At 42.0% G+C, this 18,192-nt stretch overlaps 1 protein-coding gene across 1 annotated transcript in view; it reads left to right on the top strand.

Annotated features, from left to right (window-relative positions):
- CSMD2 (CUB and Sushi multiple domains 2) overlaps nucleotides 1-18,192 on the top strand; it is a 948,969-nt gene that overhangs the window by 892,617 nt on the left and 38,160 nt on the right. Inside the window, exons 53-56 of the mRNA XM_066586981.1 lie at nucleotides 4,419-4,592; nucleotides 7,657-7,830; nucleotides 13,578-13,766; nucleotides 13,926-14,099. Coding sequence (XP_066443078.1) covers nucleotides 4,419-4,592; nucleotides 7,657-7,830; nucleotides 13,578-13,766; nucleotides 13,926-14,099 — 711 coding nt within the window. The remainder of the gene's footprint in view (nucleotides 1-4,418; nucleotides 4,593-7,656; nucleotides 7,831-13,577; nucleotides 13,767-13,925; nucleotides 14,100-18,192) is intronic.

The raw sequence follows: 18,192 nt of genomic DNA, 5'->3' as shown, positions 1-18,192 counted from the left end.
GAGTACATAAAACATGCTAAGTACAATAAAGTGGCACCTTTAACATTATCTATATACAACAATTAGACAAACCGTTTAGTGTAATTATTTTTCCACTTGGTTTTAGTCTTTTCAGTATGGTTTGACCTGGAAAACATCCACAAGCAGGATAGCTGTGAAAGCCCTCACTGACTGACTCACTGACTGACTCAGCCCCTATTGGACAAGCCATCAGGAGATTTGGCTTTCATTACCATCTGTATGCTGACGACACCCAGCTATACACCTCTCCCCGTAACATCACAGCACCATTTCTTCAGAATGCCATTGACTGTCTGTCCGCTGTCTCTAACACTGTATCCTCTTTCTACCTAAAACTGAACCTCTCAAAAAATTACCTACTTGTGTTTCCGAGCTCATCCTGACATATTTCCATCTCAGTTTGTGGCACTATCATAACTCCCAGACAGCATGCCTGCTGTCTTGGGGTTATATCTCTTCTTTACACCCTACATCCAATCTCTTGCCTAATCATGTCACCTGTACCTCAAGAACATTGCAAGAATCTGCCCTTTTCTCACCGTGGACAGGCTAAAAATGCTCACAGCTGCCCTCGCCCACTCTTGTCCTAATTATTAGAACTCGCTGCTGATTGACCTTCTCCATGCCAAACTCTCCCCTCTTCAATCCATCCTGAATGCGGCAGCCAGGCTTATCATCCTGTCCAGCCGCTAATTAGATACCTCTGCCCTGTGCAAGTCACTTCACTGGCTGCCCGTCAAATACAAAATTCAATTCAAAATCACCACCCTCAACCATAAAGCTCCCCACATGCCCTCCTACATTGCTTCTCTCATCTCAATCCACCACCCAGCCGTGCCCTTTGCTCTGCTAATGAAATTAGATTAAGTGTCCTTTTAACCTGAACCTCACATTCCCGCCTCCAAGACTTCTCCAGAGCAGCACCAGTCCTCTGGAATGCGCTACCCAAAACTATCCGGCAATCACTAACACACAAAACTTCAGGCATGCTCTAAAATCACACTTCTTCAGGGAGGCATGGCATATCTCCTAAACCAAAGCCCTCTGTACTCCGCCTATGACATGCACCCTGTCCTTCTGATTGCAATCCCCGCTAGCTATAATCAACTGCCCCCTGCAGTGATACCAATTTAGTCACAATATGGCTCAATTTTTGACCATTGTCTATGTGTATACCATCCCACACTCTCCACCTTGCCAAATCTTGTACATCTCCAGCCCCTTTACCTTCTGTATCACCCCATTATCTGTAAAGTAAGTAAGCTAGTTGGAGCACCTCAACCCCACTGTTTCCATCAATTGATTATTGCATGTAACCATGGTTTTGTTTTTCTGTTCCCCCTGTCTTGTTAGCGCTGTGAAATATGTTGGCACTATATAAATAAAGATTATTATTATTAATGTACCTAATCTAATTCTCTAACTTCCTGGTGTCGTACAAACTTGAAATTTGGCACAACCATTCTTTAGGTCCTATATAGGAAATGTAAAGGGGTCACAACTTCATTATTTAATTCTAAGTGCGAAAGTAGGTGACCCCCTATAATTTAACTAATAACAAACATCTGTACCGCACAAACATAAAATATGGCACGACCATTTTCTAAGTCATAAATAGGAAAAGTGAGGAATCGCAGCTTCAATATTCAATTCTAAGCGTGAAAAACTATGAAAATCCGCAACACATAAGAAAGTTCTTTTCTCAGAAACCATAACACCTAGGGAAATGAATTGTATACTGAGGAGAATCTACCTCACCTCTATATTTATATACTGAGGAGAATCTAACGCTCCTCTATATGTATATTTAAAGGGAAATATAACTTACCTCTGCGTGTATATACTGTGGAGAATATAACTGACCTCAGTGTGTATATACTGAGGAGAATCTAACTGACCTCTATGTGTATATACTGAAAGCTAGTAAAGTACATAAGGATGAGGCCATAAACTGCAGGGATGGAGCATGCCTTTAAGGCTAAGAAGGGGCTGCAACCTCCAGTCTGGGGGGTAAATATGAATAAAAAGAGGCATTACCTTAAAGAATAAAAGGTGAAGAGAGTGGAAGGGGTGGCACATTCTGCAGAGGGACATCGGTGCATGCAGTCTTAGGAGAATCTAAGGCTCCTCTATGTGTATGCATATTTTATTCCTCAGTTCCTCTGAAGAAGCCATGACTTAATAGAATTTTCCATGCGAACAACAGGTTAACACCTGTATCAAATTAACTCAGGCAAAGCCGGTTATATCAGCAAGTTGATAATATTTCTGTGTTTTTATTTTAAGTATCTCAATAACACTTGTACATATAGATACACTGATTAAAATATGAAAAGCTAATAGGGCTTATTTACTAAAACTGTTTAAAAGTTAAACAGTGCAAACTTAGACTGGATAGTCTTAAAATTTGCCAGATTTATCACTGAATGCTAAATCTTTTAAATTTTAAGCCTGTCTAATTAGTTTAATTATTAAATTACTCTTAGGAACAATATGAAGAACACTCGACTGTTAGTGATGCAGTCTCAAAGAAATACAGAACTTGGAATATAGTGCCCAGTTCCCCTTTGGTGATTACCGCCCCAGAACAGTCTTTCAGAAATGCTGTTTTCCATATATACTAGCCATGTCCCCTTAAATGACTCAGTCCATAAACAGGGTATGAGTACCAGAAACTTGCCCAATCCTCACTGTATGTAGCATGAGCCATGTTTCCCACAGCAGGCCTACTGATGAACTGTCCCTTACACTTTCTTTGGTGTGTACACCTTGCAGTTTTACTGAGGCCAGCCTCCCAAACTGCTGCTTCTCTGTGTTTTTTCTGCGGTCCCAGTCTGGTCTCTTGATCTCCCAGATAAATAATTATGGCTCCAGTGTCCTCTTTACCTGTAGCCTCTTGTCATGCTGTCTAGCGTCTCCTTGCCCCTCAGTCCGTCAGGCAGCAGCTACTCTCACATTTGTTGCTGTCCTTGCATTCCTCTTGCACAGCAAACATTGTCCTTTTAATCTCAGAGCTGCTTCAATTCAGCATGCTCGGTTCTGCTGTATCAAAATTTGGCTCAAATATTGGTGCAACTAGTGATTTTGGTGCAATTTGTGGCGCATCTGCTCAGTCCATCTTCTTAACAACTTAACACTTTAGGGTGAGTCCCTTATAGATATAGGAATTGTCAGAATCAAATTTTAGAAGTGTGATTGTAACATTGACATAAGTGCTTACAATATCAGAGCAAAAAGATATTTTATTGAGGAAAAACGATCCCGTGAAGGGAGGCTCTAGTACTCTGTTGGGACACCTCTAGCTTGGATGTAAGATACGATACGGATGGGCATGGAGGAACACAGGACCTATATGGTATCCTGCAGTTTATTGGTCCACATTTGCCGTAACTGAGCGTCTAGATAATGCAAACTTGTAGGCTGGCGAAGTTGGCGTCTCAGATGGTCCCATACATGTTCTATTGATGATAAAGTGTGAGGATGTTGTGGAGACATTCCTGTGGCACTCTTGCTGTGTGCAGCTGAGAATTACCCTGCTGGAAAATGCCTCCTGGAAGCCGCCATGAGAGGAACACATGTGGCTGCAGGATGTCCTGAACATATCACTGAGCTGTCATTGTCCCTTGTACCACTACTAGGGTGACTGACTGACGTATGTGATGGCCCCCCTGGACCATCAAAGAAACAGTGGGGGCAGGGTGCTGCTTCACAGAAAAGGCCGGATTTAGGCGCTTACCCTCTCCAGACATGAACACTTCCATTTTCAGTGCCCAAACTAAAACTGGTTCCACTCTGCAGCAGTTCAGTTTCATTGTTCATGACACCACTGCGAATAAAGGTGAATGACAAATGGTGAATGACAAAACAGTTGGAGCTGCTTGTGTTTGTCAGACAATCTTCTCTACTGGGGGTCTGTCAAAGGATGTTCTGAGCCTGATCGCCTTGTGTCCATGCCCTCACATATCTACTGGTCCCAACACCTCCTAACAATTTGGTTAGAATGGCCCAGGTGTTGGGTGATATATCGATACAACCATCTTGCATTTCAATAATTCGCCCCTCTCAAACTCTGTTATCAGGGCAAAATCCCATTCGTTTCATCGTAGAGACATGTCTAATGGTCAACAAGCTCGAAGCAAATGGAAAAAGAGGTCAACTACACACAAGTAGCCTTAGAGAGCCTTTTTATAGGGCCTCAGATTGCAAGACCATTCATCTAATCATGCCACAGCTCTAATTATCTGCATATCTGTCTGAGATATAACCGCATGTTGAGTTTTACAGCAAAATCACAATTCCTAGGTGCTTGATCTTTTTTTTTTTATAAATAGAGCATTTGATGACAATGATTTATTAGTGTTTTGCATTGATTACTGATATTTGTTTTTTTAATACAGCTGGTCACTGCGGGACCCCAGAACCTATAGTTAACGGCTTTATTAATGGACAGAACTATAATTATCGAGACAGTGTGGTATACCAGTGCAACGCAGGCTTTAGATTGATTGGAAAATCTGTCAGAATATGTCAGCAGAACCATCGATGGTCAGAAAGGTCCCCCATCTGTGTCCGTAAGTACAACATTACACCAAGTTAAAGTAAATCAGGATCATGGATCTCAAAAGCATCAATGGATGTCACTTGCCTACTTGATATGCTATAATAATATATGGCAATTCTCCTATCCACAGGCCATTAATAGTCATAGTCATTATCAATATTTGGGACATATCTGCAATCTTTCTTCCTATGGCTTCCAAACCCTTCATCTCTACAATACATGATCTGCACAAGAGTGTACTCACCCAAGGCTGTGTCTGCTACAACTGCTGCTGAGCAGAGGCAGGACACATACTACTGCTGCTAATAAGTGACTATGAAAGTCCATTGAGGTGCTGATAAGTCCTTGGCTTTGACCACAAAACATTGCTATAGAACAATGAAATTTCAGCGTTGTTCTACCCTTGCAGATCAAATGCACTTCTGACTGCAGCATTGCAGCTTCTTCAACACATCCAGATAGAATTCCTTTGGTTGGGTGGCAAACTAGGCATCAGCCGCTGCAGTTGTGTCAGAAATGGAGACAGATTTGGTTTCCATGAGGTGTTTTCTCAAATAAAAAAAACAAAAACAGATAACAGTCTGAGGGTACCAGATTGGGTGAGTAAGGAGGATGGTTCAGGTCAGCCACATTACTCTGAGTGATGGCAGCTGTGCAGGACAAGGCATTGTACACAATACATTGAGTCAACCTTCTCTGCCGTTTTTACTTCAATGCCTCCTTCCAGAATTTTTATGGAATAATAGACCCCTTTGGAAGGTAATCCATAAGCAGTATCCCATCTTCATCCCAGAAGACAGACTCCATCACCTTGGATGATGACTTCTGCACTCTGAACTTCTTTGAATGCAGGGAACCACTGTGTCTCCATTCTTTTGACAGCTTTTTTGATTCAGGATCATACATAAAAATCCACATCTCATCCGTCGTCACCAATCAAGCCAGGAAAGTATCAGCATCCTGCTGCCGAAAACACTGCTGAATTACCTGGAAAGCTTGCACTCAGGCACAGTTTTGATCAGTTGAAAAACATTTCAGGACCTAGTTGGCAAACACCTTAATTATGTTCAGATGATCGTGAATAGAGATGAGCGAACGTACTCGGTAAGGGCGATTTCGCAATCGAGCACCGCGATTTTCGAGTACTTTACTACTCGGGTGAAAAGTATTCAGGGTCGCCTGGGGGCAGGGGGAGGCGCGGCGGAGCGGGGGGTAGCAGCGGGGAACAGGGGGGAGCCCTCTCTCTCTCCCCCCCCCCACTCCCCGCTGCAAACTCCCGCTCACCCACAGCGCACCCGAGTACTTTTCACCCGAGTAGTGAAGTACTCGAAAATCGCGGTGCTCGATTGCGAAATTGCCCTTACCGAGTATGTTCGCTCATCTCTAATCGTGAATTATGGACCCAACTCTTTCTGTAGCCTCGGCTATCATCTTAGCAGAAATTTGTCAATCTTACAGAATGACTTGTGTCTATGGTTTCTGAAACGGTCATCACTGGTGATCTCCTGGAATGCTCTTCATTGTCGGTATTGAAATGGCCAGTTTTAATTTTGGCAACCCAATTTTTTACTGTGGAGTGTGAATAACACTTGTCACCTAATTCATGTAACCATGAATGTCTTCAGATGACATTCCTTTCAGAAACAGGAACTTCATCACTGCTCTGCTCTCCTTTCACTGAAATCGGCTGCAGAATCTGCAATGTTATATGCCAAACTGCATAACATAAAAATCAGACATGAAATCATGCCAGAATTGCTCAAAAAGTATTGCAATAATTGAGCTTTCAAAGGATATCGCTTTCACTGATGTGAACACAAATGAATATCACAAAGCCAAGGACTTACTAGCACACCCTCATATTTACCCATTTGGTATTTTTCTTGTTTTGTTGCATTATAACCTGGAATTAAAATGGATTTAAATTTATGGTCATGGACTTGACAAAATAATCCGAATTATTACAGTGGAAAGAAAAAAATACCTTGGTAAAAAAAAAAAATATTGACAGTGGCATCTAAGGAGTTACCAGCCACAATCAGGCTAACTGCAATAATACCCATTGTTGGTGGCTGTCAGCTGTTGAAAACAGTTGATACCTTCCAGCACCGAGCCTGCTACATACACCACATGTGGCTGCCCACAGTACATTTATGGTCATTAACAGTTTAAAGTGACCCTCAGGGCTGGAACAAACAAATATGGCTGGACGGCTTCTTTGACTACCTAATGCACACTATGCATCAGTTGTCTAAGACACCACATGCTGATCTGACTGGTCAGTGCTGCTCATGTGTAGAGTCACTTTAAAGTGAGACATTTGAATATCTTGGAATGGCCAAGTCAAGTCTCAGACCTCAATCCAATTGAGAATCTGTGTATGACTTGAAGACCACTGTAGAACTAATGCAACCCAAAACATCAATAGAGGGTCTATACTTTTGCAAGGCATTGTATGTGGATAAGAACTAATTGATTGTTGTGGGGTGTAATAAATACATTACCTGGAAGTGCTGTGGAATACATTGGCACTATACTAATAAGAAGATTTATTTTATTTATTAATTAAGGAATCTGTTTAATATCTGTGGATATGATTTATCTCTTTGCAACTCGAGGTGTAGTATCAAGCAAAAAGTTGAAGCATGTTACTTTTGTACTTTTCTGTTACTACATCTGCAGGGGTGTAACTATAGGGAATGCAGAGGATGCGGTTACACCCGGGCCCAGGAGCCTTAGGGGGCCCATATGGCTTCTCTCTCCATATAAGGAGCCCAGTACTATGAATAAAGTATTACATTTGGGGGCCCTGCTACAGATTTTGCATTGGGGCCCAGAAGGTTCAAGTTATGCCTATGTGCAGCACGGTTTAGGTATGAGTACAGGTATAGATGGAGGAGGGGAGCCCCAGCTGAACTTTTGCACCAGGGCCACTGAGCCTTTAGTTACGCCCCTGTCTGCACATATGAGTCAAGTACAACATAAAGTTTTTTGAATGAGAGATATAAAAAGAACAGTTATGAGATATGGGTTATTTGAGATGTTTACTTCCTTTTCACTTCTGTCTATCACAGCAATCACATGTGGACACCCTGGTAATCCTGGAAATGGAATTACTCAGGGATCCCAATTTAACCTGAATGACATAGTGAAGTTTGGATGCAATCCTGGATATGTCTTAGAGGGTGTAAGTCAAGCTCAATGCCAAGCCAATGGACAATGGAGTCAAACTTTGCCAACATGCAGAAGTAAGTAGGGTACAATTTCCAGATAACGTTGTGTACCTTCCAGACTACATACATATAAAACAGTATGTTCTCACTGGTCTGTGGTTCCTATGATTTTTGTATTTGTATTTTTATGTACGCATGCACATAAAGCATATTTAATGTACAAATGCAATAAGTAAAGTCAAATTAAAGGGGTTGTCTCATGGCAGATTTTATTTGTCCTGCAGACATTCTAACTGCAGCTTGACCTGAAGTGAATGGTAGTGAATGGCTATACATGTGCACCACCATTCCATTCACTTCAATTGGACTGCCAGAGATAGTGAATAGTATCTCTGGCAGTCCCATTGAAATAATGGACCAGTGGTGCACATGCTCATGGACAGCTGGATGTGTGTGTGTTGGTTACTTGGGGAAGAGATAGCACCAAGATGCACTATGGGAAAAAGGAAAGCCAGTGGAAGCAATGTGATGTTCTGGACCATGTTTTGTTGGGTTCTGGCATTTAGGTAAATGCAACTTTGACACATATGACCTACAGATGTACCAACATTTAAATTGAGACTAACGGTGCTTTTAGAACAAACAATTATTATCATTCAAAAAATTGTTTGAATAAGTGAAAGTGAACGATAATTGTTTGGTCATAATGTGAGCCAATGACTGAACGCTGAACAAGATTTGTCGCTTTTCGCTTGTCGTACATTTTATGCAGGCATAAAAATCATTGATGGCTCATTCACTTCTTGTTCAGTTTAACCCTTTCCAATCCACTGTCTGACGTCTGAAGACATTATGATTTCAGGCTGTACAGCTCCCATATTGGAAGACATCCATCAGGGTTCTCTTACTGTATATTGCCAGCCTCTCTGCTGTCGGAACCTATCCAACGTGTCATTTCATGCAGTACTGGCTTTAGTCAGCAGATGGCGCAGTTGTATAATGGCAGAAAAAGAGTAAGCCCCCTAGGAAAACCAGGATACAAATTGGATTGAAAAGGGTTAAATAGCACTCGTTCAGTCGTTCACATTCGCTAATACAGCAAAAGTGAAAGACTGAATGATAATGAATAGAGATGAGCGAGCATACTCGTCCGAGCTTGATGCTCGTTCGAGTATTAGGGTGCTCGAGATGCTCCTTACTCGAGACGAGCACCACGCGGTACTCGTCTCGATTAAACGAGCACTGACCATTGAATTCAATGAAGCCGGCAATACAGCCGGCTCCATTGAAAGCAATGGGCTGCCTGCGAGCGCAGGATGAATTTTCGGGAAGGGCTTAAAAATATAAGCCCTTACCTGAAAATCATCCTTAAGGGTGCGTTCAGAAGAGCGTGTTTTGGTGCGTGCATACGCACGCACAAAATAGGCTTGTATTTACAACACTGCATTCCCTATGGTGTGTGCACATGTCCGTACTCTGCAGGTGCGTGCCTGCAAAGATAGGACATGCGTGCACCATAGGGAATGCACGCATTGTTTTCAATGGAGCCGCGGCTGCTGCCGGCGGCTCCATTGAAAACAATGGCCTGCTGGCTCCCTGCATTCCTTTTCAGCGAAGGACTTTACATATAAGCCCTTCCCTGAAAAAGAAAGATTTTAGTGTAAAAAAGAATAAAAATGCAGGCATTCTCTTCAATGGAGCCGCTGCTGCTGCCGAATCCATTGAAGACAATGGTCTGCTGGCACACCTGAATTCTTTTTCAGGGAAGGGCTTTACATATAAGCCATTCCCTGGAAATGAATTAAAAGTGATTTAAAAAACAAAAAAATAGATAGTCACCTCCCTTCAGCTGCCAGGGCACAGCCGCGTCTTCTCCTGCTGTCCCCTGCACTGTGGTACTGAACTGCTGATCTATCACCAGCCGGGGATTTAAAATCCCCGCCTGCTGAAAGAGCTTAATGTGATTGGCTGAGGTGCTCAGCCAATCACAGGCAGCTCTCCCCGAATGAATGACAGGTGAGAGCTGCCTGTGATTGGCTGAGCACCTCAGCCAATTACATTCAGCTCTTTCAGCAGGCGGGGATTTTAAATCCCCGGCTGGTGATAGATCAGCAGTTCAGCAACACAGTGCAGGGGACAGCAGGAGAAGACGCGGCTGTGCCCCGGCAGCTGAAGGGAGGTGAGTACCTATTTTTTTTACATTTTTTTTACTATTTTAAAAGGCTTTTCAGAGAAGGGCTTATGAAGCCCTTCCCTTCAAAGCCACTAACAGCTGCCGGGGCTCAGCGGGGACTTCTGCCACTGTCTCCGGCTCTGTAGCTCTGCTGAGCTATCAGCAGCTGGGGATTTTAAATCCCCGGCTGCTGATAGCTCAGAACTACAGAGCCTGGGACAGTGCTAGAAGTCGCGGCTGAGCCCCGACAACTGAAGGGAGGTGAGAATTGTTTTTGGTTTTTTTTTGCACTAATTTAAATGGCTTTTCAGGGAAGGGCTAATGAAGCCCTTCCCTGAAAAGCCATTGACATGATGCCAGCAGCAGGATTCTCTACCGCAGCTGTCATGTGTGACAGCTGCGGTTGAGAACTGAAGAATTCCTTTTGCTGCATCTGCCACAGATATGGCAGATGTAGCAGCAGGGAATTCTTTTAACTAGTGGGGGTGAAGGATACATCTGCCGCATGCGGCAGATGTGTTCTTCATGCCTGCGGTGGTCACAGCAGCGGCGGAGAGGTACATTTTTCTTTATTTTTTTTTTGTTTTGCACTAAAATGTTTCTTTTTCAGGGAAGGGCTTATATTTTCAAGGCCTTTCCGAAAATTCATCCCGCGCTCGCCGGCAGCCCATTGCTTTCAATGGAGTCGGCTGTATTGCCGGCTCCATTGAATTCAATGGGCTAACATCATTCTTCTCTGCCACAGCTGTTACAGCTGTGGCAGAGGAGAACGATCTTAATGCTGACATAATTTTTTTTTTATTTTTACACATTTTAGGATGATTTTCAGGTAAGGGCTTATATTTTTAAGCCCTTCCCGAAAATTCATCCCGCGCTCGCCGGCAGCCCATTGCTTTCAATGGAGCCGGCTGTATTGCCGACTCCATTGAATTCAATGGGCTAACATCGTTCTTCTCTGCCACAGCTGTCACAGCTGTGGCAGAGGAGAACGATCTTTATGCTGACAGTGTGGGGGGGGGGGGGGAGGTCTCACTCTTGCCACTATTGTGGCTTAATAGTGAGACCTCAGAGCCCGAAATGCAGCCCTGCATGTTGCTCCTCGCCTGCCCTATCCATTTCTGTGTTTTTTACATGACATTGGTGATTTGCTAAGATTTTCACAAATGAAAACCTTAGTGGAGCACCAGTCATATACAAAAATGCTCGAGTGGCCCATTGACTTCAATGGGGTTCGTTACTCGAAACGAACTCTCGAGCATCACTGAAAGTTCGACTCAAGTAACGAGCACTCGAGCATTTTGGTGCTCGCTCATCTCTAATAATGAACGATGCTGCTTTCAACGAGCCAACTATATGTCTTCCTGTCTAGACAGGTTGGACAAAAGCGAATGAGCTAGCGGTGATGTTACTCGCATGTTCAAATGAGAATCGGCTTGTCTAAAAGGAGCTTTAGCACATTAGACATAACTTTCTATGTCACAGTTTGTTTACCCTTTCAATTCTGTTGTAATGGATTTTGTTATGTTAAGAGAATATCATTTTAATTGCTTAAGATAAGATAACATGTCACAGAAAGTAGTCAGATTCAAGTTAAAATTTACTTACACTGTACATAAATCGAAGTACAGTAAAACGTATATCATAGATCACAGAAGCAACTGCTGTGTGTTTTTTTGAGATAAAACATAATTTTTATTAAATTGATTTAAAACATCAAAGGGGGTCAAAACCAAGAAAATGGAGGGTGTCCCTAAAGTGCACCCTATAGTGTACACTAGCAATATGGAGCACCCACCCAGAAACGGGTAACCCCGTGTTGGATCCTACCCTATATATCCCTAATGAGCCCTATAATAGAGAGCAAAGGAAAAAAGGACTTGAAATGTATCAAAAAATGAAGAACAAAGATGATACCATTTAAATCCCTGCTTCTAAGAGGATGGCAAAAAAACATACACAAAGTAGAATGAATCACCATGCCAAAAGATTTTTTTCAAATGTCATAAAATAACTGTTATAAAATGTAAGCAATATCTAATGTAATGACAGTACACTCCATCGGGTAGTCCATGACACTCATATATCGTCCAATTATGAGAAAAATCCTACACATTTCACCAAAAGATTACTTTGGCTCATCAACGATACAAATAGCTGACCAGTGTCACAGTTACTGAATTCAATCACTTATGATCACTTATGTAATCATGATGCCATCTGAAATTAATGCCATTATAAAGGAGAATAACTTTCAAACTCCAAGTCCTCATAGATGAATGAATGAATGATTAAATAACATAATCAAATAAATAACTATAGTAGCGAAATAGTGTAAATTCCACACATCTTAGAGGAGATGAGATCCATGCATTAAGATAGTATACACTCACAGTTCCTGGATGATAGTGAATCCAATACCAATGTAACCGTCACAATTGGCTCCATGCAGAGATATGATAGGGATTGTGGTCAAGAGAAGAGCCATCATAGGGTCGCCCTTTTAGGGGCAGGTGTTTTGTATTGCTAGCAGACACTTTGGGGGCCCCTGCCCTTTTTTTTTTTGGGGGGGGGGGGGTTGGTTTCCTTTGATGTTTTAAATTAATGTAATATAAGTTAGATTTTACCTTGATAACGCACAGCAGTTGCTTCTGTAATCTATAAATCTGCACATAAATATTATTACAGACCAAGTACACCCCTTCATGGCAACAGTATTCCCTAATGGCAGTAGCCAGAGCGATGCACCAGTACACACTTCGAAAAAATTATTTGGATACTGTTTGAGTAATATGAAAAAGAATTTGAGGTCTTGACTTGACCTGAAATTTCCCCACAACTCAATTTCAGCAAGCATCTGTTAGATGGAAAAATAAGTCCAATCCATGGAGGCCCCACCTCGTAATTTACAGGACTTAAAGGATTTACATAGTAACATAGTTTGTAAGGCCGAATGAAGACAATATCCATCTAGTCCAGCCTGTTTATCCTTCTGTGTTGTTGATCCAGAGGAAGGCAAAAAACCCCAAGAGGCAGGAGCCAATTAGCCCTTTTAGGGGAAAATTCCTTCCCGACTCCCTAATGGCAATCAGACTAATCCCTGGATCAACCTCTAATAGTTCCTACCTGCCTATATACCTGAATGAACAATTAACCTAAGATTTATATCCTGTAACATCCTTCCCCTCCAGAAATACATCAAGTCCCCTTTTAAACTCCTCTATGGATTTTGCCATCACCACATCCTCAGGCAGAGAGTTCCACAGTCTAACTGCTCTTACAGTAAAGAACCCTTTTCTGTGTTGGCGATGAAACTTGCTTTCTTCTAGACGTAGCGGATGCCCTCTCGTTACTGTCGTAGTCCTGGGTATAAAATCTTTTTACTGTTTCTAAAATCTTAGTTCCAGATACCACAGGTAACCTTCGGAGGTCTTGTGAAATCCATTCCTCAATGGGTCAGTTATTTTAGCAGAATGACTGAAACTTAACAATATTTGACAACTAATTTAATGTTATAGTTGATTACTGTATGCTGCATTCATCTCCTGATAATATACAAATACTTCTCTTCCTCTTCTTACATTTGTCGAGTATTTAATCCATTGACTATCAGCTTCTGATTTCTTCTTCCTGTGAATTTTCCTTCTGATAGTCTTAAACTGTACAGATCCTGGACATGTTGAGAATGGCCTTAGACGAGTTCTTCAGAAAGGTCCAGATCGATTCAGTTTCGGCACATCCGTCTCCTATGAGTGCAGCCATGGTTACTATTTGATGGGAACACATGTTCTTTCCTGCCAGGGGGATGGCACTTGGGATAGAGATCTTCCCACCTGCCTTTGTAAGTAATCTTTTTAATTAAATGTAAGGTTTAGATGTTTTTCATGGCATAAATGTCTGCTGCAGATTTTGTCTGGGGAGGATAGTGTTATTATACTGGTAAATGTTGTAGCCGCCACTTCTCTGACTAAACACAGATATTCTATTTTTCATGCTCTAGTGATATCTTGTGGTTCCCCTGGCCTTCCGCCTAATGCGCAGGTTTCAGGAAGAAGATACACAGTGGGTTCCGCAGTCCAGTATAGCTGCCTTGGCAAGAGAAACCTTATTGGAAATGCTACCCGTGTTTGTCAGCTGGATGGACGCTGGAGTGGCTTCCTACCTCATTGCTCAGGTAAGCTGATTTTTCTGTTTGCATGCTGTTGTGGTCACAGTAAGATACGTCGCATTTAAAATTATGACTTGACATTGAGAAAATGTTTACACTTTTCCCTCCAGAGGTTAGAAAATACAAAAAAATCTGATATTTACATTCAGAGGATGAAGGAACCACAGAAACATCAACAGCTCCATAAACCCACTACACAGTTTAGCACTATGCATATTTATATATACTCTCTCAATAGTTGTGAAGTGACTATGATTAAAAAGAAGGGGCTTCAATAAATGATCAACGTAGAATCCAGCTCTAAAGAAGCTGTATAGAATAATTCTGGTTAGCATGAAAATTCCAACAAAAGTTTAGGTAATGGGCACTTTCATATCAATTAAAGTCCCCTGGTGCATGCACAGAGTCATGACGGACTCCTAGGGTAATATCACATCGTGATGTTTTCTTGCCAGACTGTTTTTGCAGGGTGGTTTTCCACTGCCTTCCCTAGTCATCTCCCCCTTACTTCCCAGGGTTCTCATTTTACCCACCTCAGAAGGAGGAAAAGCTGAGTTAACCTTGAGTCAGCTATCTGAACCACACTGGGATTGAACCTGCAGCCTTCAGCTTGTGAGCAAGTGCTTAGTACTGCATTTCTGCTGCCTTAACAGTCTAGAATTTATAAATATCAGAACAACTTACATATAGTTGGTTTTTGTATGGAAACAAGCTCCTGGTATTGAGCGTTGAGCATTAGGACATCAGCTTAAATTGGTCCAAAGAAATGCATGGTGACGTCAGTGGTTACGACTGTTACAGTGTAGCATGGGGGTCCTCGACGCAAATCTGACCAAGGACAACATCTGCAAGAAGTTTGTTTCCTCTCATCACAGTAGCAGATAAAAAGAGGTACAACTATTTTACAAACCAAGTGTGCGTTCCTTGGGAGACGTTTATTAAGACTGGCATTTCATATGCTGGCCTTAATAATATTCCTGTCGGAGCACAATGCATCTAATACATGAAGAGACCCACACCTCTTCATATATTAGGCACATCTCAGCTCCTCTGTGCGCCTAGACAGAAATCTACGCCAGATAGGAGCTGGAGTACATTACTGGTATAACTGACGCCAGCTTCTGGTGTAAATTATACATAAATGTGTTAGGCTGGGACAGCCACGCACCTTCCCAACAAGTATTGCCCCTTTTTTTTGGAAAGTGGCTTAGTGCAGCATACCTGTCAAAAGGGAAGTAAACAGTGGGGGCGCCCTCTGTATGACAGCCAGCTGAGATGTTGAAAACCATGAGGAATGACACAGCATATTGGAAAATTGTCTAACATAAATTTGTGAGAAAAGATTCAATACAACATCTGATTTATTGATTTAAAACTCTGCTCATTCTGGGCTTAGGATTCCCATGGGTGGTCCTCTCAGTGATTGACAGCCTTCCACTTATAAGCATGTATACAGAGATAACTGATTAACACCGTCCACTGAACTACAAAGTCCAGAAGGAGCAGGGATATGAATTAATAGGTTAGAAGCTATACTGAATCTTTTCCCACAAAACCATATATTAATCTGCTCAACTTCCCCTGCTCTATAACTTTTTCCCGTAGATAGTAACATAGTAACATACCATGTTTCCACAAAAATAAGACCTAGCCTGATAATATGCCCTACCCTGTTTTTTTTTTTGGGGGGGGGGGGGGGATATGGAAATCTAAGCCCTACCCCAAAAATAAGCCCTTGCTACGCTACATTAAAAAAAAAATACTTACCTAGTAGTTGCCGTTCAGGTCCCTCCCTCAATGCTGATGGAGCATCTCTCGTCGGTGACAGAGCTTGAATACGCCGCCTCCAGCAAGCAATTGCTCTGATTTGTTCAGGAACGCCCCGCCCAAGCCGATCAGAGCCAGCACTCGATGAACCAATCACAACCATTCATTGAATGACATCATTGGCTGTAATTGGTTCATTGAGTGCCAGGTTTGATAAGCTGAGGCTGTGCTCCTGAACGAATTAGAGCAATCGCTTGCTGGAGGCGGGGTATTCAAGCCCCATCAGCAGCAAGAGATGCTCAGTCAGCATTGAGGACTGCCCTGAAGCCTGCTCGAGCACCACAGCCAGTATTTCATGTGGGGCCTGACAAGTGCCTTATATAGTTAAAAAATAATGTTCTCGTCCCTCACCCCTATACCTCTTTTAATGCACCCCAAGACTTTATTTGCTTTTGTAGCAACTGACTGGCATTGATTGCTCCAGTTGAGTCAACTAGTACCCCCAGGTCTTTTTCCATATCACTTTTCCCTAGCAGTACCTCTTTTAGTGTATATTGATGACATCTGTTTCTCCTGCCCATGTACATAATTTAACATTTATCAATATTGAATGTAATTTGCCATTTTCCTACCCAAGCCCCCAGCTTATCTAGGTCTATTTGCAGCTGTACATTGTCCTCCGTTGTATTAATCTTGTATAATTTCGTATCGTCCGCAAATATCAATATTTGACTGTGCAGTCCCTCTATCAAGTCATTGATAAATATATTGAACAGAATTGGGCCTAATACTGAACCCTGTGGCACCCCACTAGCAACAGTGGCCCAATCAGAGTACAAACTATTTATTACCACCCTCTGCTTTCTATCTCTGAGCTAGTTCTTAACCCAGATACACACGTTTTTTCCCAGACTGAGCTGTCTCATTTTATATATCAACCTATTATGCGGCACAGTGTCAAATGCTTTAGAAGAATCTAGATATACAAGATCAATAGACTCTCCCAAATCTAACCTAGAACTTACTTCATTGTAGAAGCTGATCTAATTGGTCTGACATGATCAACCCCTCATGAACCCATGCTGATGATGAGTTATACTGTTGTTTTCCTTGAGGTATTCTAGGATGCATCCCTCAGAAACCCCTCAAATATTTTTCCAATGATTGAAATGAGACTTACCGGTCTGTAGTTACCTGGCTCTCTTCTTGACCTCTTTTTGTATATTTACAACCACATTAGTGATACGCCAATGTAGTGGTACAACCCCGGTCTCAATAGAGTCCCTAAATATAACAAATAACAGTCTGTCTATCTGTGACTTAATTCCCTTAAACCCCAAAGAATAGTAGAGTTAGAAGGGACCTCCAGGGTCATCTGGTCCAATGTCCTGCTCAGTGCAGGATTCACTAAATCATCCCAGACAGATATTTGTCCAGCAGTTGTTTGAACACTTCCATTGAAGGAGAACTCACCACCTCTTGTGGTAACCTGTTCCACTGATTGATCACCCTCACTGTCATAAAGGTTTTTCTAATATCTAATTTGTGTCTCCTCCCTTTCAGTTTCATCCCATTACTTCTAGTCTTTTCTTGTGCAACTGACAATGATCCCTCTGCACTGTGACAGCCCTTCAGATATTTGTAGACAGCTATTAAGTCTCCTCTCAGCCTTCTTTTTTGCAAGCTAAACATTCCCAGATCCTTTAACTGTTCCTCAGAGGACATGATTTGCAGACTGCTCACCATCTTGGTAACTCTTCTCTGAACTTGCTCCAGTTTGTCTATGTCTTTTTAAAAAGTGGTGTCCAGAAATGGACACAGTATTCCAGATGAGGTCTGACTAAGGAAGAGTAGAGGGGAATAATTATCTCATGTGATCTAAACTCTATGCTTCTCTTAATACATCCCAGAATTGTGTTTGCCTTTTTTACTGCTGCATCACATTGTTGACTCATGTTCAGTCTATGATCTATTAGTTTACCTAAGTCTTTTTCACATGTGCTGCTGCTTAGCCCAATTCCTCCCATTCTGTATGTGTTTTTTTTTTTCATTTTTCTTGCCCAGATGTAGGACTTTGCATTTCTCCTTGTTAAATACCATTCTATTAGTCGCGGCCAAGTGTTCAACCTTTTTTAGATCTTTTTGAATACTCTCGCTGTCTTCCCTAGTGTTAGCTATCCCTCCTAGCTTTGTGTCATCTGCAAATGTGATCAGTTTCCTATCAATTCCCTCCTCCAGATCATTTATAAAAATGTTGAACAACACTGGGCCCAGGACAGAGCTGTGTGGTATCCCATTTGATACTTTCTTCCTCTTGGATGTGCAGCCATTT

The sequence above is a fragment of the Eleutherodactylus coqui genome, chromosome 1, assembly GCF_035609145.1.
Source record: "Eleutherodactylus coqui strain aEleCoq1 chromosome 1, aEleCoq1.hap1, whole genome shotgun sequence".
NCBI lineage: Eukaryota > Metazoa > Chordata > Amphibia > Anura > Eleutherodactylidae > Eleutherodactylus > Eleutherodactylus coqui.
Note: the sequence above shows the minus strand (reverse complement) of the source record. Positions and strands in the feature narration are given on the sequence as shown.